The sequence below is a fragment of the Manis javanica genome, chromosome 17 (genome assembly GCF_040802235.1).
Source record: "Manis javanica isolate MJ-LG chromosome 17, MJ_LKY, whole genome shotgun sequence".
In the NCBI taxonomy this organism is placed as follows: Eukaryota; Metazoa; Chordata; class Mammalia; order Pholidota; family Manidae; genus Manis; species Manis javanica.
The window spans coordinates 49,652,634-49,676,555 of NC_133172.1; the positions used below are offsets into that span (position 1 = coordinate 49,652,634).

Genomic DNA, 23,922 nt, shown 5'->3' on the forward strand with positions numbered 1-23,922 from the left:
TTAAAAACCAAGCCATTTAATTGTGTCTTCAAAGGTAAACAATATATGGAGCTCGATCCCCACCCCCAGGTGCCAGGGCTACAGGCCCCCAGTCCCAGGGTGCAGTGTTCGCAACAGTTCTGAAGGGTCAGAACTCCAGGTGTTCTGAGGCAGGGAGCACTTAAGGAATTCATGCATTCCATTTTGCAATTGTGCAAACTGCCAGAAACAGACCTCAGGAATCTTTTAAGATGGAGACAATTCAACTGCCGGTTTTCTAGATAAAGGAATGAAGAGTACCGAAAATGTTACGTTTCTTTCTCTTCCCTTTTCTCACACCATCTGGAGCCTGCACTATCATATCCCCACTTTCGTAGCAGCCTAAGCCACAGTTTAGGTACCAGATCAGCACCCCCAATCCTTACTTCCATATAATGCCACAGCAAGAGTGGCCTGAGGCAGAGAGCTCTCAACACAGCTTTGTAACAAGCACTTAAAGGGAAAAGAACCCTCTGGCAGCACACTGAGTTAATTCGTAAGATTTTAATTTACAAATTAAGAAGCTACATGTTTTATTTTTTCTCCTTTTTCTCTTCTTTCTTTACATCACTCTTTTCCTTATCTTTCTCTTTGTCATCTTTTCTATCCTTTTTGCTCTCTTCTTTTTCCTGCCCTTCCTTCTTCTCTGCATCCCGGTTGGCGATCTTATTGTTGATGAGGTTGTGCAGGGCAACCACGGAACGGATCAACGAGGCCAAATACACCACCACCATTTGGTCGTTGGTCTTCAGGTAAAAGGCCTTGACAAACTCCTGCAGGCTGACATCCGGCAGCAGGTTGAAGACGTCCTGCAGCTGGTAGATGATCTGGTGGTTGATGGGCAGCTTGCCCGTGGCCACTTTCTCCAGGTAGCCCCTGATATCCAGAAGCTTGGAGTTGAGTCCCTTTAAACCGTGGACCTGGTTTGTGATCCTCTGGGAGAGCGTGCCCACTGTAGTGTCCTTGATGTCTCTGTAATAAGCCGCAAGACCAAAGGGCAGGAGAGGGCGTCAGGACACTGAACTACCAGAGTCTCGCATTCTAAGGGAACACCTAGCTTTGGGAGCGACAAGTTTTCTGAAGAAAAAAATGTTACTAATTCTTTTTATAAAGATGAACTGCCTTAATGTTGCTTTCACTTGGAGGCATATTACATCTTTTTAATAAGAGGGCACAAGAAGAGAGCTAAAATGAAACCATTTTTGCTTAGAAAAAAAAAGCTCTCTAATTCAATTTCCTTGTTCCTAAAAAGTGTGGCATTTTCTTACCTGCCTATATGATGTAAGAAGCTTATATCAGAAGTAACTTTGTGAACTGGAAGGAATCCTATTGTTTGAGAAAAACTATGACTGTTTTAATAAGTCAGGGTATATAACTATTTTAAAATAAAACCCTTCCTGAGATGTAGATTCTCTGCTGAAAACTGGCTACATTAATTGAAAAGGACACAGGAAGAGCACACACCCACATTTATTTCACACATCTTTTCCTGTCAGTCAATATTAGTTTCCCAACGATGTGTATCCACAAAGCCATGAATCGTAACTCACAGCACTGCAGCCACGATGCAGGCCTAGAAGCCAGTCCCTGCACTCCTCACATGGATCTTACCCTTATACTGAACAGCCTCTTGGGCTGCTTATGATACTGATGTCTTGTCCTAAGTCTTACCGTAATAAGTGTTCGACTCCAACTTCCTCAGCTTCCTCTGCTCCGATCTCACTGGTCACGTGCTCAAATGTTTTTGAGGTTGGAGTTCCATCCTGGGAAAGGAGGCTTAACTATAGTTATTTACTTACAAACAAGCAAACTGGCAGGTTCTTTTTCACACCTTTAAGTCAGATTCTCTGCTTTAAGTCAGATCACTTCATGGTGCATTACTGGGTTTTCCATGGCACAGTTAGGTAAGGTTTGCTTTGAAAGCTTAGCCTTCTAAGCTGAAATCAGCAGCCCTGCTCAATGACAAGGTCTGCTGGGTCACCATTAGCTAGTTTTTGAGGATATATGGATATTCCCTCAAGCCCACAGTGGGGATGGACACTTAGGGAAGTCTCAGGTTGCTTTTTAGGTTTACAGCTCTTTCTAGAAAGCTTGTACTTAAGGCACGCTCTTGTCAGAAAATGTTACTTTTGGCCAATTGAACACCAAAACCAGTCAGAGTAGCCGGGCTTTCTGGTACCCTGACTTAATCAAAGGGTCCACCTGGAGCTGTGGTTCACTGTACCCAGTGACTCCCTGATGGGACTAAGGAGAAATCCCTTTCCGATCTAGTGCCAGAAGAGACTGTACACCTCCTGTAAAGGCTCTAAAATGCTGCAAGGTAGGATAACACAGCACTGAGGGCACAGATTCTACAGCCAGACTGCTGGTTTTAAAGCTTGGCTCTGCTATGTATGTGGTAAGAGAGCTGTGGGACCTTGGGACAGTCATGTAACTTACATTAAATGGTATAAATATTGGCTGTTGTTATTTTATCCAGGACAGTGTGAATCCTGCAAATGCCAGTTTCCTCTTGCCTTTGTATGCTTGGATGGTCAGAACCTTTAACAATCTCGCAGGCTTCATGGCATGCCTTTTCAGGTACTAATTTTTCCTTGGCTTCATCTTATTTGGCTCTTATGTCCCTCCTATATACTGTTAAAAGTCTTGCTTCACTGGTGTGTGTGTGTGTGCATGCGAGTGTGTGTGTAAGCACCCTGAAATTCCTTTTTGAAAGAGGCAAGGTAAAATTAACTTAAAAACAACTGTGTGAGAGCAGGGATGAAAGCTGTATTGCAACAAGGCACTGAATCTGGATCTAAGTTCCCTAGCAGCAAGGCAAACAGCAACAGGATAGAGCTCAGTGCAAGGAACATATGCAGGGAGCTAACCTAGAGTCTCTCTCCCCAGATTTTAAACTGAATGTAAGGATAATGACTAACCCCACAGACAGACTTTATCCCTCACACTTTGACTTTGAAATGTAAGTCTAAGCTCATGTGCAAATATGTTATACTCACAACAAAACGTATCCATTTTTTCATATCAAAGCCCATATTAGAATCCTAGTTGTTTCCCTGGAAATAGAGAAAAGCTACGTTCTGGCAGCTCTTCATGTCTACACAGAGCACAAGCTGGCGAATCACACACTAGGTACTGGATGCTGTGAAGCTGAGCACTCAGGTGTCCGGACACACAGACGGGTCTTGCCACCTAGCTCCAGGCAGCTCTGACTTGCTCTGTATTTGGATTATTAGATTAAGACTAATTATTAGATCAATACCAGGCTTACCAGGCTCTGCATTTACTTTGCTGAGAACATCTCTGGGCAATCATTTGACTACTTTGGGGCCTCAATTTCGTATGTAAAACAGGACTTTAGATTTCTGTGGTCCTATTTCTGAAATTTGATGATTCAAAACTCAAGGGGAAAAAAACCCAAAACTCAACCACCCAATTAAGTGTAAATCTGATCTCCTAAGCTCTAGCAAGATGACTTACATCATGAACTTCTTCCACTGAAATATATGCTTCTGTGGGCAGTCCCAGGTCCTTTGGCTTCACGTCAATAATGACCAATACCTGGCAGAAAAATGCACCTTAGCAAACCACCTCATACTGAGAGCATAAAGAATAACTGCAGAATTGTTCTGATGATAGTTATTGAAGCTATGTCATTCATTTAACCAGACATGAACCAGAATTTTCAGCAAAAATGAGTTACATTTCCAATGATTTCACTATTTGCTCTGCTCTTCACCCCCATCCCCTAACAAGCCAAGAGATAGTTCAGTGTGTTTATCAAGCATATGGAAATCAGAGTCAAGATAGCCAACGTTTTAATCCTGCCTCACCACCACCAAGATCTTCCTAACCATTCCGAATCGGTTTTCTCATTGTAAGGAGGTTAATAACCCCAGTTATTGAGAGGATTAAGGAAGACAGCATGTCTGGTACTTAGCAGGTGTTTACTGTTACTCGCTAAATATATTGGATTACTGTATACTAAACAAAACAGGACAAATTACCACAAGCAGCTTACAGAGAAAAAGCAGTGAAATCCTTCCTAGGAGACTCTTACTTGAATTTGCTGGCGAAGAACAGTATTCATTTTAAATACAGAGTGCACTCACTGAGTTAGGGCAGTATCTTTTCATGAGTTCATTGATGGCAATGTCATTCTTGTGTAGTTTAGGTCCTGTATGGTACCACCCAACTATTCTTTCTCTGGCTGGGAAGGAAAAAAAATTAGTGGGTATGAACTGTTATGTGAAGACTTATATAATTCCTTCAAAAAGGGTAAGAACTCCTGTGGTTGTGTTCTCTACCTTTTTCAAAATTTCAGTCATCTATTTTTTTAAACCTTGACACATTTACGAAATCTAAAACTCAAGAACAGAATTATCAGAAAACAAACAGTGAGGGAAATCCAGAGATACCCATATCTCATTCTAGTTTAGGACAATAATCACACATGAAACTAGAAAACAGTTCCAAGGCAATATATAAACAAATAGTTCATGTTACATTGATGGAAACTGCGAGTGTTATGGGCATAAACATTTCTAAAGCAATATGGTTACTGTAATGAAATAAAATGAAAATGATACATGGGACAGAGATACTTATTTACGCTGGTGCTACTACAGCTGTAGGAAGCAGGTGGATTTTATTTGACAGTTCTTTGCTCTTTGGCTGCAGAGAGCTCGCTTGCCCCCTAAACCTAGGCGGTCTGGCAGGCCTTAAATTGCCACTCTAGTTTCTTATTTACTCATTCCACTACCACCACCAGCTTTCCTGCAATCTAGCTATGTGAAAGGGCCCTTGACATTAAACAAAGAAAAGGGGATACTTAGAAAAAATATTAGGGGTGGGTGCCTGTGCCATGTGCACATGCATACACACACACACACAAATCAGTGCCACAGCGCCTTCTTAAAAAAATCATGACATACCATTGACCTTCTTAAACATCCCATACATGTTTTCCAAGTAATCATGGTCTAAAAACCAGACAGAATCATCTTTGTCATCTTCATCAAAAGGGACTAAAGAGAAAAAAATATATGCGATTTAGTTTAGGGTGCTGTGGAAATCTACAGCACAGCTCACAACTAGAGCCCCCCAGGCCATCTCTTATCCATGTGTTTGGTTTGTCCAAGACAGTATTATGCTTGAGTTGCTCTCATTAAAAACCAGGAGATTTCATACAAAAATCCCAAATTTCTAGCTTCTCTTGGAAAGTCAGAAGACCTGGCAACAACTGGCTAGAGCCAGAGGTTGCTCCCTTTAAAAAGGACACCTGGTCTTGTTTGCTAAAAGCCCCGTGACTTCCTAGAATTTCCCACTTAGCAAATTACATCACTGTAATTCCCTGTACAGTGTACATCCTTCTAGTCCCTGGAGTTAGTGATCTCTCCTTCGGAGGTCATGCCAGCAATTATTTTGTTGTTGTTCTTTGTTATTACTTTAGTCATAAAATACATGGATACATTCTTGTAATGATTCCTGAAACAGAGTAAAAGGTAATGATCTCCATCTCTCCATGCTTAATAGTTTCGTGCAGGGGTTACAAACTACAACAGCTGCCTATTTTGATAAAGTTCCACTAGACTAGAGCCACCCTTTTGTCTACATGCTGTCTATAGGTGCTTTCCTACTACAACAGCAGAGCCAAGCAGCTGCAATGGAGACTGGAGGACCTGCGAATTTAAAGTGTTTACTATCCAATTTAGTGTGCAGCCTTTTGCCTCCCTTTTCTATACTTCAGCAATTTTGAAATAATCTCTGGGTAGTAGTGGAAAAAGAAAAGGAAACCACGCAAGTTTCTTTTTTGAATTTTAAAGTTAATTGACATTTAACCATGCTGAGAAACATGTAAAATTTGTCTTTTACCTGCAAAACTGTTGGATACATCTAGTACTTTCTTTTGCCATGACCCCAAAAGCACACCAACAACACGCTTCTGATTTCCAACCTTACCTATTCTGAATAAGAAAGCAGAAAGTCAGTCTGATAGGCACACATAGATGTGGACCCAACGAGTGGATACTTAATTACAATGGTGCAGATACAATTTAACTTACCTGGGAACTACTCCCACTAAACAAATTTAACTAGTCCTTAATATTACACTGTAATAAATTAAATGGATAATTCATGAACTTTGTACACTGGCGGTTTTTACTTACCTGTTGACTGTAAATGAATACTCCCCAGATCATCAAGTTTTAAAGGTTATTTGATGTTTTACTGAATTTTTTTCCTTTGCAGCTTATCCTTCTCCTTTAAACTTTCCCCATCTTCCCTATCCTCAAATCTTTATAGAAATAAAGATGCTAAAGTAGAACCATATTTATGGTCCGGCTTGCCAACTGTTCTCTGAAAACATCTATTCTATGTTGGCAAGCCCCACTAGACATTGTAATTCTTTGTTCTGTCTCGGGGCTCAGAAGTGATCCTGACCCAGAAGCATGTGTGTGCCATTTGTGGTCTCTCTGAATAGCTTAAGTAGGCAGAAGTCAGCTGGTGACTAATCACACTGAGGAGGGAATGAGTGAGATTGTACTTCAGAATTTCTATCTCTGTATCAAACCTCCTCAGTGATATTTGGTAAGTGTGTTTCACTTACATAATCTCATTTCATTGGCCTGCACACAGAATTCTCCTTTAACCACTAGCAAACGTGAGACACAGACACAAAAGAACTCCCATGTCATAGGAAAGTAAAAAGAATAGAGCTGAAATGATGCCTGCCCCATTAGTACCTCTAGTGTCTCATTAGCTGAGGGTCCTGCAAAGCACTGGAACTGAACTGGGGGCCCTAAACCTCAAGGAGCCTGGAGCTTATTATTTTTACAATTGAATCAGGAGTTGTACGAATTAAGTTGCAGAAGAATAGGTACTTTGCAACTATGACTCTTCAGCAGATTCTCCCAAGGGGGTATTACATTTGCTACTTCGGAAAGTAGCTTGAAAAAACGAACACGTGTAACAGGTCCAGCGGGATGAACAGCTCGAAAACAAGCAAGGGAAGGCGGAGGAAAACATCTGTGGGATGTTCTATCTTATTCGTAATGGCCTTTTTTAAAAGAAAAACTTAGCACCTCATCTATGTTTCAAGCGATCGTCAAAACAGATTTTCACTTAGAAACTTTCACAAGTTAATACCACAGCTCTCCCAGGAGCTGAGACCAGAGTTTCGGTGACACCCTTAGGAGGCACAGAGGCGCGAGTCTGAAGGGCTTTCCTACGGGACACCGGGTCCTTCTGGTGAAAGGGCGACGCGGTGACAGACGGGCACGAGGCCTGGGGCTTGCCCCGCGTACTCGGCGAACGGACGTGAGCAACAGGAGCAGGCAGTCCAGGCCCCGGAGCGCCGCTGGGGCGGGCGCGCTGTGGGCAGCCTTGGGCCTCGCTAGCCGAGACAGGTCGGGCTCCTCGGCCGGTCGGGGCGGCCCCCAACCCATCGGCGTCCCCGCAGCCGCCGCGCCGTCCCCAGCGTGCCCGTGACTCAGCAGCGGCGGCCCCGCCGGCCGCCCCGCGCCGCCCGCTCACCGGTTGAAATGATCCACCACACTGAGCAGCACCAGGGGGTGGACTACCACCTTCTGCACCGCCAGCTCCGGCATCGCGACACACCGCGCCCTCCAGGCCCCGCTCCCTGCGACCCGCAAGCACCGGCAGCCACAGCGGCGATAACACTCGCCGATGCTCCAGGCCCAGCTCCTCCTCTTCCGGCTCGGCTGCCGGCGCGCGGCCGCCTTCTTCCGCTCCCAGAGTGCCGCGCGCTCCGTGCCCAGACTGTCGCGCCTGTCACCATCTTGAGGAGGGGAGAGACCGGAGACAGGTGGGGCCCGCGTTGGGTGATTGGCTGCGAGTTTCCCTGGTCTCCGGAGCGGAAGGGGCTCTGGAGGCCGATAGAGGCTGACCTCCTAGGGTTGGTCTTGCACCGCCACCGCAGTGGTTTTCGCTTTAGTTCTTTCCCAGGTCACTCACCTTATCCCCACCTGAAGACGGTAGAAAAAAATACTAAGAAAAAAGAATAAGTAGTGATGAATCATTTTCCACCACCTAGAAGATGTTCACCTTTGTTTCAAGTCAGAAGACTCCAGAATTTCTTAGAGAAACGAACTTTAAGCCTTTAGCATTAGGGCACGCCCTTAACGTAGATTTGTTTTTACTCATTTATTTTTATTTTTATTGTTTTGGTATCATTAATATACAATTACATGAGCAAAATTATAGTTACTAGACTCCCCCCATCATCAAGTCCCCATCACATACCCCATTACAGTCACTGTCCATCAGCGTGGTAGGATGCTATAGAACCACTTGTCTTCTCTGTGTTGTACAGCCCTCCCCGTGCCCCCCCAGCCCCCGCCACATTATACATGCTAATCATAATGACCCTTTCCCCCCCTTGTCCCTCCCTTCCCTCCCATCCTTCCCAGTCCCTTTCCCTTTGGTAACTGTAGTCCATTCTTGGGTTCTGTGAGTCTGCTGCTGTTTTGTTCCTTCAGTTTTTTCTTTTTCGTTATACTCCACAGATGAGTGAAATCATCTGGTACTTGTCTTTTTCCACCTGGCTTATTTCACTGAGCATAATACCCTCTAGCTCCATTCATGTTGTTGCAAATGGTAGGATTTGTTTTCTCTTTTGGCTGAATAATATTTCATTGTGTATATGTACCACATCTTTATCCAGTCATCTACTGATGGACACTTAGGTCGCTTCCATTTCTTGGCAATTGTAAATAGTGCTGTGATAAACATAGGGGTGCATATGTCTTTTTCAAACTGGGCTGCTGCATTCTTAGGGTAAATTCCTAGGAGTGCAATTTATGGGTCAAATTATATTCTATTTTGAGCATTTTGAGGAACCTCCATACTGCTTTCCACAATGGTTGAACTAATTTACATTCCCACCAGCAGTGTAGGAGGGTTCCCCTTTCTCCACATCCTCGCCAACACTTGTTGTTGTTTGTCTTTTGGATGTTGGCCATCAGAGTTGGTGTGAGGTGATGTCTCATTGTGGTTTTAATTTGCATTTCCCTGGTGATTAGTGATGTGGAGCATCTTTTCATGTGTCTGTTGGCCATCTGAATTTCTTCTTTGGAGAACTGTCTCTTAATATCCTGTGCTCATTTGTTAATCTGATTTTTCCTTTTTGGGTGTTCAGGCTTAGAAGTTCTTTATAGATTTTGGATGTTAACCCCTTGTTGGATATGTCATTTACAAATATATTCTCCCATACTATAGGATGCTTTTTGTTCTGTTGATGGTGTCCTTTGCCGTACAGAAACTTTTTAGTTTGATGTAGTCCCATGAGTTCATTTTTGCTTTTGTTTCCCTTTCTTGAGGAATGTGTTCAGGAAGAAGTTGCTCATGCTTATATTCAGGAGATTTTTGCCTATGTTGTCTTTGAAGAGTTTTATGGTTTCATGATTTACATTCAAGTCCTTAATCCATTTTGAGTTTACTTTTGTGTATGGGGTTAGACAATAATCTAGTTTCATTCTCTTGCATGTAGCTGTCCAGTTTTGCCAACACCAGCTGTTGAGGAGGCTGTCATTTCCCCATTGGTTGTCCATTGCTCCTTTATCATATATTAATTGACCATATATGGTTGGGTTTATATCAGGGGCTTCTAGTCTGTTCCATTGGTCTATGGGTCTGTTCTTGTGCCAGTAACAAATTGTCTTGATTACTGTGGCTTGGTAATAGAGCTTGAAGTTGGGGAGTGCAATTCCCCCTGCTTTATTTTTTCTTCTCAGGATTGCTTTGGCTATTCGGGGTCTTTTGTGGTTCCATATGAATTTTAGGATGATTTTCTCTAGTTCGTTGAAGAATGCTGTTGGTATTTTGATAGAAATTGCATTGAACCTATAGATTGCTTTAGGCAGGATGGCCATTTTGACAATATTAATTCTTCCTATCCATGAGCATGGGATGAGTTTCCATTTATTGGTATCTTCTTTAATTTCTCTGATGAGTGTCTTGTAGTTTTCAGAGTATAAGTCTTTCACTTCCTTGGTTAGGTTTATTCCTAGGTATTTTATTCTTTTTGATGCAATTGTGAATGGAATTGTTAGCCTGATTTCTCTCTCTGCTAGTTCATTGTTAGTATATAGGAATGCCACAGATTTATGTGTATTAATTTTGTAACCTGCAACTTTGCTGAATTCAGATATTAGATCTAGTAGTTTTGGAGTGGATTCTTTAGGGTTGTTTATGTACAATGTCATGTCATCTGAAAACAGGGACAGTTTAACTTCTTCCTTGTCAGTCTGGATGCCTTTTATTTCTTTGTGTTGTCTGATTGCTCTAGTTCGTTGAAGGGCAGCCCAGTACTATGTTCATTGAAGGGCAATCTAGGACCTCCAGTGCTATGTTAAATAGATGTGGGGAAAGCAGGCATCCTTGTCTTGTTCCCTATCTTAAAGAAAAAGCTTTCAGCTTCTTGTTAAATATAATGTTGGCTGTGTGTTTGTCATATATGGCCTTTATTATGTTGAGGAACTTGCCCTCTATACCCATTTTGTTGAGTGTTTTTATCATGAATGGATGTTGAATTTTGTCAAATGCTTTTTCAGCATCTATGGAGATGATCATGTGGTTTTTGTCCTTTTTTTTGTTGATGTGGTGAATGATGTTGATGGTTTTCGAATGTTGTATCATCCTTGCATCCCTGGAATAAATCCTACTTGATCATGATGGATGATCTTTTTGATGTATTTTTCAATTCAGTTTGCTAATATTTTGTTGAGTATTTTTGCATCTATGTTCATCAGGGATATTGGTGTGTAATTTTCTTTTTTTGTGGTGTCTTTGCCTGGTTTTGGTATTAGAGTGATGCTGGCTTCATAGAATGAGTTTGGAAGTATTTCCTCCTCTTCTATTTTTTGGAAAACTTTAAGACGAATGGGTATTAGGTCTTCACTAAATGTTTGATAAAATTCAGTGGTGAAGCCATCTGCTCCAGGCATTTTGTTCTTCGGTAGTTTTTTGGTTACCAGTTCAATTTTGTTGCTGGTAATTGGTCTGTTCAGATTTTCTGTTTCTTCCTGGGTCAGCCTGGAAGGTTGTATTTTTCTAGAAAGTTGTCCATTTCTTATAGGTTATCCAGTTTGTTAGCATATAATTTTTCATAGTATTCTCTAATAATTCTTTGTATTTCTCTGGTGTTCTTAGTGATTTTTCCTTTCTCATTTCTGATTCTGTTAATGTAGAGTCTCTTTTTTTCTTGATACTTTTGAGTAGGGGTTTATCTATTTTGTTTATTTTCTTGAAGAACCAGCTCTTGCTTTCACTGATTCTTTCTATTGTTTTATTCTTCTCAATTTTATTTATTTCTGCTCTAATCTTTATTATGTCCCTCCTTCTACTGACTTTGGGCCTCATTTGTTCTTCTTTTTCTAGTTTCATTAATTGTGAGTTTAGACTGCTTATATGGGATTGTTCTTCTTTCCTGAGGTCGGCCTGTATTGCAATATACTTTCCTCTTAGCATAGCCTTGGCTGCATCCCACAGATTTTGCAGTGTTGAGTTATTGTCATTTGTCTCCATATATTGCTTGATCTCTGTTTTTATTTGGTCATTGATCCATTGGTTATTTAGGAGCATGTTGTGAAGCCTCCATGTGTTTGTGGGGTTTTTAATTTTCTTTGTGCAATTTATTTCTAGTTTCATACCTTTGTAATCTGAGAAACTGGTTGGTACAATTTCAATCTTTTTGAATTTTGCTGAGGCTCTTTTTGTGGCCTAGTATATGATCTATTCTTGCAAATGTGCACTTGAGAAGAATGCTGCTTTTGGGTGTAGACTTCTGTAGATGTCTGTTAGGTCCATCTGTTCTAGTGTGTTGTTCAGTGCCTCTGTCTCCTTATTTATTTTCTGTCTGGTTGATCTGTCCTTCAGAGTGAGTGGAGTGTTGAAGTCTCCTAGAGTGAATAAATTGCCTTCTATTTCCCCTTTTAATTCTGTTAGTATTTGTTTCACATATGTAGGTGCTCCTGTATTGGGAACATAGATATTTATAATGGTTATATATTCTTGTTGGATTGACCCCTTTATCATTATGTAATGTCCTTCTTTTTTTTGAAGTCTATTTTGTCTGATACAAGTACTGCAACTCCTGCTTTTTTCTCTCTATTAGTTGCATGAAATATCTTTTTCCATCCCTTCCCTTTTAGTCTTTGTATGTCTTTGGATTTAAAGTGAGTCTCTTGTAGGCAGTATATAGATGGGTCTTGTTTTTTTTTATCCATTCATTTACTCTATGTCTTTTGATTGGTGCATTCAGACTATTTACATTTAGGGTGATTATCAATCGGTATGTACTTATTGCCATTGCAGACTTTAGATTTGTGGTTTCCAAAGGTTCAAGGTTAACTTACTTACTATCTAAGAGTCTAACTTAACTCACTTAGTATGCTATTACAAACAGAATCTGAAGGTTCTTTTCTTTTCCTCCTCCATTCTTTATATATTAGGTATCATATTCTGTACTCTTTGTCTATCCCTTGATTGACTTTGGGGATAGTTAAATTAATTTTGCATTTGCTTAGTAATTAGCTGTTCTACTTTCTTTACTGTGGCTTTATTGCCTCTGGTGAGAGCCATTAAACCTTAGGAACACTTCCATCTATAGCAGTCCCTCCAAAATAGACTGTGGAGACAGTTTGTGGGAGGTAAATTCTCTCAGTTTTTGCTTATCTGGAACTCGTTTAATCCCTCCTTCAAATGTAAATGATAATCTTGCTGGATAAAGTAATCTTGGTTCCAGGCCCTTCTGCTTCATTGCATTAAATACATCATGCCACTCCCTTCTGGCCTGTAAGGTTTCTGCTGAGAAGTCTGATGTTAGCCTGATGGGCTTTCCTTTGTATGTGATCTTACTTCTCTCTCTAGTGGATTTTAATAGTCTATCCTTATCCTTGATCTTTGTCATTTTAATTATAGTATGTCTTGGTGTTGTCTTCCTTGGGTCCCTTGTGTTGGGAGATCTGTGGATCTCTCTCTCTTTTTCTTCTCGTATCCCTATAATGCAAATATTGTTCCATTTGGATTGGTCACACAGTTCTCTCAATATTCTTTCATTCTTAGAGATCCTTTTTTCTTTCTATGCCTCAGCTTCTTTGTATTACTCTTCTCTAGTTTCTATTTCATTTATCATCGCCTCCACCGTATCCAATCTGCTTTTAATTCCCTCCATTGTGCTCTTCAATGATTGGATCTCTGACTGGAATTCATTCCTGAGTTCTTGAATTTCTTTCTGTACCCCATTAGCATGTTAATGATTTTTATTTTGAACTCCCTTTCAGAAGAGTCATGAGGTCCATGTTATCTTTCCCAGGAGTTATATTAATTTTACTCTGAACCAGGTTCCTTTGGCATTTCATATTTGTATATGGCACCCTCTAGTGTCCAGAAGCTCTGCTCTCTGGAGCTGCTGCTCAGCCACTGGAGCAATGTCAGGGGTCACAGGGGAGTGGTATTGGTGCCTAGGGGGAGGAAAAAGCTGTTTCCTGCTTCCCGGCCGCTATGCTTGTCTCCATTGCTGGAACCAGTGGACCGAGCACACAGGCAGAAGCCTCTATGCCTTGCGTTTGCAGTTTCTGTAGACACATCTTCCCTCTGGCTGGCCTAATGCCAGGGTAGGGTTTGCCGGTTTGTGAGCCAGGTGGAGCTGGCTGGAAGAAAGGGGCAGTAGAGTGCCTATCATGGAGGGGGTCCCTGGAGCTGTGTAGCCAGCCAGGCAGCTGGAGCACCTGGAAATTGTGAAAGCTCCCAACCTGCTGGGCAGAGTGCACCCAGATAATTTTGTCTACCTGTCCTTTCTCCTGAGCAGTAAGCTCTGTGCAATCCTTGCCCCTTTAGCAGCCCTCCTGCTAAGGGCCTTCTTGTTAGGAAGTCTCTCAGACCACCTGCCCTTCCTTTGTCCCAGAGCAGCCAGATATGGGTCCCTGCTTTCCACAAGTGGCTGGAATCTCAGTCTCTCCAGGAATTCTGCCTGTCCTACCTTTCCAATCCCCCAATCACAAAAGTATCATGAAAGCACCACGAAATGTAGGTTTGTGCTTCCAGAGAAGATCTCTGGAGTTAGGTTTTCAGCAGTCCCAGGTCTCCACTCCCTCCCCACTCTGTTTCTTTTCCTCCAACCATTGAGCTGGGGTGAGGGAAGGGCTTGGGTCCCATTGGGCCATGGCTTTGGTACGTTACCCTGTTCCGTGAGGTCTGCTCTTTTCTCCAGGTGTATGCAGTCTGGCACAGTCCTCCTTCCTGGTGCTCTTTCAGGATTAGTTGTATTAATTATATTTTCATATTATATGTGGTTTTAAGAGGAAGCCTGTGCCTCACCTCTCATGCTGCCATCTTTAATCCTCTCTTGGTTATGACTTTTATTTTGAATTCTTTTTCAGGAAGATTGGTTATATTGATCTCACCAGGCCCTCTCACTGATGTTTGAGTGATTTTGGACTGGACCAGGTTCTTCTGCCTTTTCATGGTGATAGAAGTGATCGCCGGTGAGTGGCGCGCATGTCCACTGGGAGAACAAAGTCCCTTCCTGCTTGCTGGTTGCCTTGCCCTTCTCCACTCTCTGTGCTGGTTACCCACACACAGGGAATAGTCTATGGGTTAATCCCCTGAGCTGCCATGGGTGGGGTGGCCCTCAGGATAGCCTAGGGCACCGACAGGGGTCACAGATGAGTGGCATGTGTTCTCCTGTGAGAATGGTGCCCCTTCTTGCCTTCCAGACTTTGCACCTGCTTTCTCTGCCTGTGCCAGGCAGCTGCACGCAGTGGGCAGCCTCTGGGTCTGGCCCGGTTAGCTGCACACTGGGAGAAGACTCTGTGTGGTTGCTGTGGGTGGGGCTGCTCCCCAGCTAGTCTGCAGCAATGGCAGGTCAGCCAGTTTGTTTGCAGTGCTGGTAGGGGGGAATTAACGGCAGGCTGCTTATCGCCATGAGGGGCAGCTGCAGGTGGTTAGGGTGCCTGAAGTTCCTTAAGATTCCCAGCCTGCTGGGCTGAGTGTACCGGGATGATTTTTTCCACCTGTTAAACCCTTTAAGACTTTTAAAGTGCCTGCTTTTGTTTTGTCCCAGGGGGTCCAGCTGTGGGAACCCGCTTGTAGTCTCCATCTCGGATTTTACTTTTCTGTTTCTCTAATATCCAGTAGAGCATGCAATGTGTCTGTGCTCCCGGTGCAGATTACTAGGGCTGGTTATTCAGCAGTCCTGTGCTTCCACTCCCTCCCCACTCTGATTCTTTTCCTCCTGCCGGTGAGCGGGGTGGGGAGAGTGCTTGGGTCCCGCTGGGTCACATCTTACCCTTTTTGTGAGATGTTGAGTTCTCGCAGAGGTAGATGTAGTCTGGCTGTTGTACTGTATCATCTGGTCTCTCTTTTAGGAATAGTTGTATTTGCTGTATTAAAAGTATATATGGTTTTGGGAGGAGATTTCCACTGCCCTACTCATGCTGACATCTTAAGAAATCCCCTTTTCTCATGGTTATTGTCAGGAAATTTCCCCATAATCTTTACAATGGATACTTTGCTGATAAATAACCTGCCATTATAGTTTCCCACCTGTCTGTATTACCTTCCATTTGACTAGGGTTTGGAGAATGCACTTTGTACCTAGAATCAGGCCATTCAGGTTGCTTTTCAAATAAAAACTTACACATAAGGGTCAAAGAAAAGATAGAAGCAATGGGAAATATGTTTTGGTATGTAACTAGGAAAGAAAAAGGTAGACTAAAAGGGGAAATGTGATAGTCAAGCACTTATGGAGGCAAATTAAAAAAATCCATAGGAGTTTATATTTCTAATGTTAAGTTGCTGTTTCTTCTGTAAACAAAACAATATCAGCAACTTGAATTATTTACCTATTGTTTATCCTGTTTTTAAAACAGCTTTTACCTGCCCTGTATCACCAGAGGAAATGACTTCCCCAAAGAATGACCAGGAGACTTTTGCTCTGAATCTTAACCTCTTTCCCATTCAATCAGGAGCTTTTGTTATTCTTTCTGGTTCCTACTCATCTCTTTCATTACATAGACTCTTCCAACTTTTCCTTACTCCTTTTAATATTTTTGATTTGGTTATTAGATGATTGCTACCATTTCTTTATATAACAGAACTTTTAGATTAAGAACATTTAAGTTAGCCTCACTGTATGATGTGTTAAAGCATGCTTGCTGATGTTTAGTGCTTAATACAAAGTAGACATTCTTGTTTCATCTCTTATATGATGCTTTTCAACACAGGGTGACACATATCTGCTATGGTTAGAGCTTGGAATGATCCCTTCCTCTTCCCCATTTTTTGTAATTAAAGATTTACTAGCTGTCAGAAGATCAAAGATTGATTTTTTTTATCTTATGTAAGTTTTAAAAATTGTAGTTGAGAGGAAGTATTTTTTGATGAAAATGTGTAAATATAAGAACATACACAGGATGACCTGAAATCAGGAAGGTATTTTCCACATTGCCCTATTTAAAAAAACAAGAAGAAACTGAGTTGAAATCATACCTGATATTGTAGCCACTACTGGAGGCTGAATTCCTTCAGAGGAATGCAGAAGAATAAGAAACCCATTTTCTTTTTGTCATTGAATTCTGGGCTTAACTTTAAGAGGATCCAATGAAAACATAAGGATAATGTATTTTCATCTCCTTTAATCACCTTTGTCTTTCTTTTTTTTAATGTTAAATTCTTTTTCAGATTTATTGAGATGTAATTGACATATAACGCTATAATTTTAAGATGTACAACTTGATGATTTGATACACATAGTATTGCAAAATGGTTACTACAATAAGATTAACATCTTCATTACCTCACATAATTACCTTTTTTGGTGTGTGGTGAGAAATTTAAGATTTACTCTTAGCACTTCCAAGTATATAATACAATATTGTTAACTATAGTCACCATACATTAGACCCCCCCATCTTATAAATGGAAGTTTGTACCCTTTGAACAACATTTCCCCATTTCTCCCACCCCTAGCCTCTGGCAACCACTGTTCCATTCTTTGTTATGTGAGTTCAGCTTTTTAAGATTCTACATATAAAGGAGATCGTTGTCTTTCTGAACTTATTTGACTTCACATAATGCCTTCAAGTCCATTCATGCTGTTGCAAATGGCAGGGTTTTCTTCTTTTTTATGGTTAAATATTCCATTGTGTGTGTGTATCACCTTTTCTTTATTTGTTCACCTTCATCTGTTTTTGGACACTTAAGTTGTTTCTATGTGTTGGCCACTTTGAATAATGCTGCAGTGAATGTGGGAATACTAGTATCTCTTTGAGATAGTGATTTTGTTTCCTTTGGATATATACACTGAGAAGTGGGGTTGCTGGATCATATGGTAGTTCTGTTAGTTTTTTGAGAGATTGTCATACTTATTCCATAATGGCTATACTAACTTACATTCCCACCAGCAGTGTACAGGGTTCCATTTTCTCCACTTCCTTGCCAACACTCATTATTTCTTGTCTTTTTGATAATAGCCATTCTGATAGATGTGAGGTGATAGCTCATTGTGGTTTTGATTTGCATTGGCATTTGTGTGTCTTCTTTGGAAAAATTCCTATTCAGGTTCCTTTGCCCACTTTTAAGTTGGATTATTATATTTTTGCAATTGAATTGTATGAGTTGTATGAGTTCTTTATATATTTTGGATGTTTACCCCTTATTAGATACATTACTTGCAAAATTTTCTCTCATTCCACAGATTGCCTTTTCATATTGTTGATCATTTATTTTGCTGTGCAGAAGGTTTTAATTTGATATAGTCATACTTACTTATTTTTGCTTTTGGTGCTTATGCTTTTGGTGTCATGTCCAAAAAATTGCTGTTAAGACCAGTGTCAGAGAGCTATTTCCCTTGTGTTTTCTTATAGGAGTTTTATAGTTTCAGGTCTTACATTAAAGTATCTAATCCAGTTCAAGTGGTGTGGTGTAAAATAAAGGTCCAATTTCATTGTTTTGCATGTGAATATCCAGTTTTTCTACTCCATTTATTGAAGAGTGTAAACTTTCTCCACTGAGTATTCTTGGCTCCCTTGTCAAATATTAGTTGACCACACATACATGGGTTTATTTTTGAGCTCTCAATTCTGTTCCATTGAACTATGCATCTGTTTTATGCCAGTACTGTACTGTTTTGATTAGAATGGCATTGTCATAAAGTTTGAGATCAAGAAGCATGCTGACTGTAGCTTTGAACTCCTTGCTTAACTTTGCTTTGGCTATTTGGGGTCTTTTTGGTTCCATACAAATATTAGGATTTTTTTCTATTTCTGTGAAATACATCATTGGAATTTTGATAGGGATTGCATTGAATCTATAGATGACTTTGGGTAGTATGGATATTTTAACAATTTAAAATCTTCCAATCCATGAACATCCGGTATCTTCCCATTTATTGTGTTTTCATCAATGTCTTATAATTTTCAGTATATAGATCTTTTACTTCCATAAGTTTATTCCTAAGTATTTAATTGTTTTTGTTGCTATTAAGTGGGATTTTCTTTTTCCCCCACATATTTTGTTGTTATTTGTAGAAATGCAACTGATTTTATATGTTGATTTTGTATCCTGTAATTTTACTGAATTTGTTTATTAGTTCTAACAGTTTTTTGGTAGAGTCTTTAGGATTTCTCTATATAAGATCATATTATCTCTAAACAGAGACAATTTTACTTCTTCCTTTGGATGTCCTTAATTTCTTTTTCTTGCCTAATCACTGTAGCTAGGACTTCTAGTACTATGTTGAATAGCAGTGGTGAGAGCAGCCACCCATATTTGTTCCTGGTCTTAAAGGGAAATTTCCAACTTTTGACCATTGACTATGATGTTAGCTTGTCAGGTATGGCATTTATTATGCAGAAGTACATTTCTTTTATACCCAATTTGTTTAGAGTTTTAAACATGTAATGATGTTGAATTTTGTGAAATGCTTTTTCTTCATCTATTGAGATAATCATATGGCTTTAATCTTTCATTTTATTAATGTGGTGTATCATATTTATTGATTTGCATGTCTTGAAACATTCTTGCATCCCAGGTATAAATCCCATTGAATTGTGGTGTATGGTACTTTTAATGTGCTGAAAATTTAGTTTGCTCATATTTTTGTTGAGAATTTTTGTATCTGTATTTCTCAGGGAATTTTTGTATCTGTATATCTCAGGGACATTGGCTTGTAGTTTTCTTTTCTTGTAGTGTCCTTATCTGGCTCTGGTATCAGGGTAATGTTGATCTCACAAATGAGTTTGGGAGTGTTCCCTCTTTAATATTTGGAGAAGTATAAGAAAGCCTGGCATTGGGCTTGACTTTTCTTTGTTGGGAGGTGTTTAAAAAAAATTTTTTTTAGTTACTGCTCAGTCTTCTTACTTGTTATTAGTCTATTCAGGTGTTTAATTTCTTCATGATTCAGTCTTGGTAGATTGTATATTTCTGGGACTCCATCCATTTCTTCTAGTTTTTATCCAGTTTGTTGGTATGTAATTGTTCACAATAGTCTCTTATCCTTCATATCTGTGTGATATCATTTGTAACATTTCCTCTTTCATTTCTGATTTTATTTATTTGAGTCTTCTCTCTTTTTTTTCTTAGTTTAGCTAAAGGCTTGTCAGCTTTGTTAATCTCTTAAAAATAGCTCTTAGTTCTACTGATCTTTTCTATTATTTTTTTCTGGTCTCTATTTCATTTATTTCTTTTTTGCTCTTTGTTATTCCTTTCTTATGCTAGCTTTCAGCTTACTTTGTACTTCTTTTTCTAGTTCCTTGAGGTATAAAGTTAGGTTGTTTATTTAACATTTTTCCTTAATGTAGACATATATCATTATAAACTTCTCTCTTAGAAAAGCTTTTGCTGTATCCCATAAATTTTGGCATACTGTGTTTCTATTTTCACTTATTTCAAGATATATTTTGATTCTCCTTTTGATTTCTTTGAACCATTGGTTGCTCAGGAATATGTTGTCTAATTTCCAGTGTTTGTGAATTTTCCATCTTACCTTCTGCTGTTGATTTCTAGTTTTACATTATAGTTATTGGAAGAGATATTTGGAATACTCTCAGTGTTCTTTTGTTTGCTAAGGCTTGTTTTGTTACCTACCATATGATCTATTCTTGAGAATGTTCCATGTGTGCTTGAAAAGGATGTGTGTTTTGCTGCTATGGGATGGAATATTCTGTATATGTCTGTTAGGTTCATTTTAAAGAAAGTACAGTTCAAGTCTAGTGGGGGATGGGTGCCATGAGATCCAGCTTGGCTCTGGGATGGTCTGGGAGCCTCAGACTGCAGGACCTGCTCTGGTGTTACAGCTGACCAGGAGCCTGGGTTCACAGGAGTGCACCCAGAGCCTGAATTCATAGAGGCCATCTAGGATCCTGGGGTCAGAGAAACCACCTGGAGCTGTGGGAGCCAGCAGATACTGGGCTGGGTTGGGAGCATGGGTTTGTGGCAGCTGTCCTGTCACTGGTGCAAGCTTGATGCTGGGGTTTGCTGTGAAGTTGGGTGCTCACTCCCTGACAGAGACACAGGGAAGGAGTCTGTCCTCCACTGAACTGCCTAGGCTTGGGGTTGGGAGTGACAGGAGTAATGTGACACTTATCTTTCCTACCCTCTTCAGTGCATCTTTGATGTAATCCCCATCTGAAATTCTTACCCCTTATAATGCTATTTTGTGTGTGGATAGTTGTTCAAATGGATGTTTCTGGGAGGGGCTGAGTGCTAGAAATTTCTGCACTGCTATCTTGCTGTTACTTCCTCTGATCCATCTTTGTCTTTTAATTTGCAGAGATAGACCCCTAGTACCATGAAAGAGTTATTATTTTTATTAATTACAGAGTAATTTTATTAATTATAGAGTAATGGTACTGTAAACATGGCAGCAATACTTTGAATTTTGCAGTCTCTATTATCTTATTGATTTGGGAGAAAAATACAGCAGATATGCCACCTTCATCCTAAGCCATATTCATTACTAGGGTTCAGACATCCTTGGAATATCTGGCAAACCTCGGTAGACCCACCAGAAATAGATTTGCACAAGTGGCTGAGACACTCACCGTGGAGCTCATCTTAAAGAAGAGCCAGGTAGACCAGTTTGGTCCAGAAACAATGCCTCTGTCTTTGGAGGGAGAACAGTGATTTCCGAGAGAGTATGAATCTGCCACTCAGACTTGGCTCTCAGTTCAGCCCATCAGGGACTTATATCTGAGTCCAGAAAGCCATATTAGGTAAGTTTTATGAGAATATTGAAAGGGTTGTTTCATAAAAGCTCTGGGAGACATTCAGGCACAAAGAGGAGCACTGCTTGCAGTATTTCTCTAACAGAGTGTAACTGAAAACTGTGGAGCAAAGCCTTACCGATTTTGCAGTTTTGGCCCCTTAAGGCACCAGTACTTCAGCAATGGTGGTAGCAGGAGACTAGAGTCTGAAGGGCTTGTTGATGTGTAGCAGTGTCAGCAGACCTGGGGAATTTGGAGATAGGGGCCAGAACAGGAAAAAGTAAAACCAAGGATACTGTAGGCTCACTGTTTGTGTGCATGTTGGGATTTTGAGAAATATTTGGGGTGGGAGGAACAGTAAAGTCCTGGGGCTCTGCAAAGCAAGTGGAATGCAATGGCTGATGAAACACTGATTATGTGTATATATAGGATTCTATTGCCTATTCAACAAAGACTGTCCAGAAATAGCTCCCTGCCTATTACAAATTAGATGTATAACTGAAGGACACAGTTGGTCACTTTTTAAAAAATTGCAACATTTTTCTGAGAGGAGTCCTTTAGATTTTTCAGTCATCTCATAATAAAAGTAAAATGATTAAAACGTCCTAGTACTTTATTAATCAAAGTTGACATATCCAGAGAACATCAGAGAATGAAAAAGTAAGAATTTTTTTTTAAAAGTAATGTATGTGAAGGCGAAAAAGCATTGTAGGGGCATATATGTGTGTCTGTGTGAATTGGACTGTGATTAAGGTATGACGAACTTGTCTGTTCTAATGGAGGCTATTATGTGTGTACAATGGAGGTAATCTGGGAAATTATTAACGTCCTTTCTGTCTTTTGCCTTTCTTTTATAAAACATTAGCTCTGGTTTTTGGGGAGGCTTTTGTTTATGGGGAAGGTAGGGTCAACGAGAAGTAAATCAGAGAGAAAGAGGTAATATTTAGCTTCTGACATACACAGTTGGATTATTCCATAAGTTAACAGCTCTGCAAGCCAGGACATTGTCCTGAGAGATGATTTTCTGAATCTTTTTGTTCTCCTTGTTTCTCTCCTAGCTTGGAGATCTCAGTTTCCCAAACTATAGGGTCCTCCTATATAGATTAAGGAAATACCCAGCTCACCACTATAGTTTAGCCAGAGTCAGGAAGAATGGAGATACAATGTGAGGAATGTAAAAGAAAACCCCACTCCTTTTCCTCTCAAGGGAAAGTGAAGGAAGAAGACGAGCAAGGTGCTCGGATGTGAGTATTTCAGTTCTCCCTTCTTTGGGCTTCGTCTCATCGTCTTAGAGAGCAGGAGGTGTGCTGGACGCGTGAGGGCGCTGGAGGGCAGGGGGAAGTTCCTGTCTGGTACCTTGTTGGAGACTGAGGAAGGTCCTAGATTGGCCTGCATCGACCTGGCCATCCATAGCTACCTCGATTTGATAGCACCGTGAAGGTAGGAGAATGAGGCTTTCAGGTTTGGTGCCTGAGCCACCACTGGTTCCCGTGTGCACGGTCAGGACCCACAAGTAACAGAGGAGATGGCCGTAGGAGATGTCTGCTGTCACTGAATGCCATGGCACAGGATGCCTGAGCCAGTCCTAACCATAGTTGTGGGAGTACCTCAGAGGCACATCAGAGAATGAGATCCAGTTGGCTTGGGAGCACTGCCAGAGCAGTCCAACCACAAGAAAGGGTCCTAAGTATGTCAGCCAAGGAATGGTCTGTGGAGACCAGCAAGGCCCCCAGTGACAAGACTGTAAGAGACATGTATTGGAGACCAGCAGACACTGCCAGCATCCATCCAAAGACCAGCATGAGGGCTAGGCCCCTTTCCTCCATTGCAACCAAGCCATGTACACCCGCTGCCTTTCTCTCCATATGCCAGCCATCCTTAGGGAGAGAAAGGAGGGTAGGGAGAACACTAGCTAAGTCATGGAAGCTATTCTAAAGGGATGGTTTAATTTAAACCAGTTTGGACAGCTAATTTTTATAAAGTTATTTTCCCATGTTAACCAACATGTGGAGGCTTGTGAAGGAAGGTTAGTTATAGATAAAAATAAGAGTACAGGTTCCCTGCACATCTGAGTATCAAGTTAAATGTGTGTTAAATTTGTGAGCCCCATGTTAGTAGGTACAGTCCCCAAATCCTGCAGTTTCTTTTCCTTATTTCCAGTATGTTGACACTAGCTGCAGCATATATTGAGTGAGAGGAAGAAAACTCTAATTTCTGTAGAAAACTTAGCTGAGCCATCCTGAGTTGCTAAGAATTTTGTATGGATTTTCTACAGCCTATGCATAATCTGGTTGATAGGCAGTTTGTTAAAATATCTCAAGCGTAAAACACTTTCCTGCATTCAGATCAGAACAGGCTTCTATCTGTGGGCTCTCTCCACCGTGGTGTCCTATGTCCCATAAGCATCTTGAGTTGAGGATAGAGATGAACTTGCTATTTTTCTCCCCAGATTCACCTCTTCTTTTGTAGTAGCCTAGCAGATGCCCCCTACTATCCAAGTGGCCGAGTCACAAACTCAGATGTCATTTTAGATGATCACAAAAACCTAGTTGGTTAGTCAGTCCTGAAAACGGCTTAAGAGGTTCGTCACTTCCGGGCACCTACCTGCTCCTTTAGCCTCTCTCTGCACCACCTGAACCCCAGCCAGAGCGGCGATACTTGTGAGTGCTGATTCCTC

At 40.9% G+C, this 23,922-nt stretch overlaps 1 protein-coding gene and 1 long non-coding RNA gene across 3 annotated transcripts in view; one reads left to right on the plus strand and one right to left on the minus strand.

Annotated features, from left to right (window-relative positions):
* Nucleotides 1-7,703, minus strand: PSMD7 (proteasome 26S subunit, non-ATPase 7). Its single transcript, XM_037025241.2, has 7 exons — nt 7,555-7,703; nt 5,893-5,984; nt 4,953-5,045; nt 4,131-4,228; nt 3,499-3,579; nt 1,690-1,781; nt 1-990 (listed from the first exon to the last, which is right to left on the minus strand). Exons 1-7 carry the CDS (start codon nt 7,626-7,628, stop codon nt 552-554), a joined length of 969 nt encoding a protein of 322 aa, XP_036881136.1. The 5' UTR covers nt 7,629-7,703; the 3' UTR covers nt 1-551.
* Nucleotides 7,704-7,719: 16 nt separating this feature from the next.
* The window catches only part of LOC140847125 (uncharacterized), a 749,959-nt gene continuing 733,756 nt past the window's right edge, over nt 7,720-23,922 (plus strand). For both annotated transcript variants that reach the window (XR_012126813.1, XR_012126812.1), the window contains exons 1-2: nt 7,720-7,846; nt 14,421-14,525. This is a non-coding gene — a long non-coding RNA (uncharacterized lncRNA). The remainder of the gene's footprint in view (nt 7,847-14,420; nt 14,526-23,922) is intronic.

What these genes read in the sequence shown, in the direction of transcription:
- PSMD7 (XM_037025241.2), bottom strand. Translation starts at nt 7,628, where the DNA reads ATGCCGGAGCTGGCGGTGCAGAAGGTGGTAGTCCACCCCCTGGTGCTG. An exon ending in TGTATCCAACAGTTTTGCAG is followed by an intron (nt 5,046 to 5,892) that starts GTAAAAGACAAA and finishes TTTTCTCTTTAG; the next exon opens with TCCCTTTTGATGAAGATGAC. An exon ending in GGAGTCGAACACTTATTACG is followed by an intron (nt 991 to 1,689) that starts GTAAGACTTAGG and finishes GGCTTATTACAG; the next exon opens with AGACATCAAGGACACTACAG.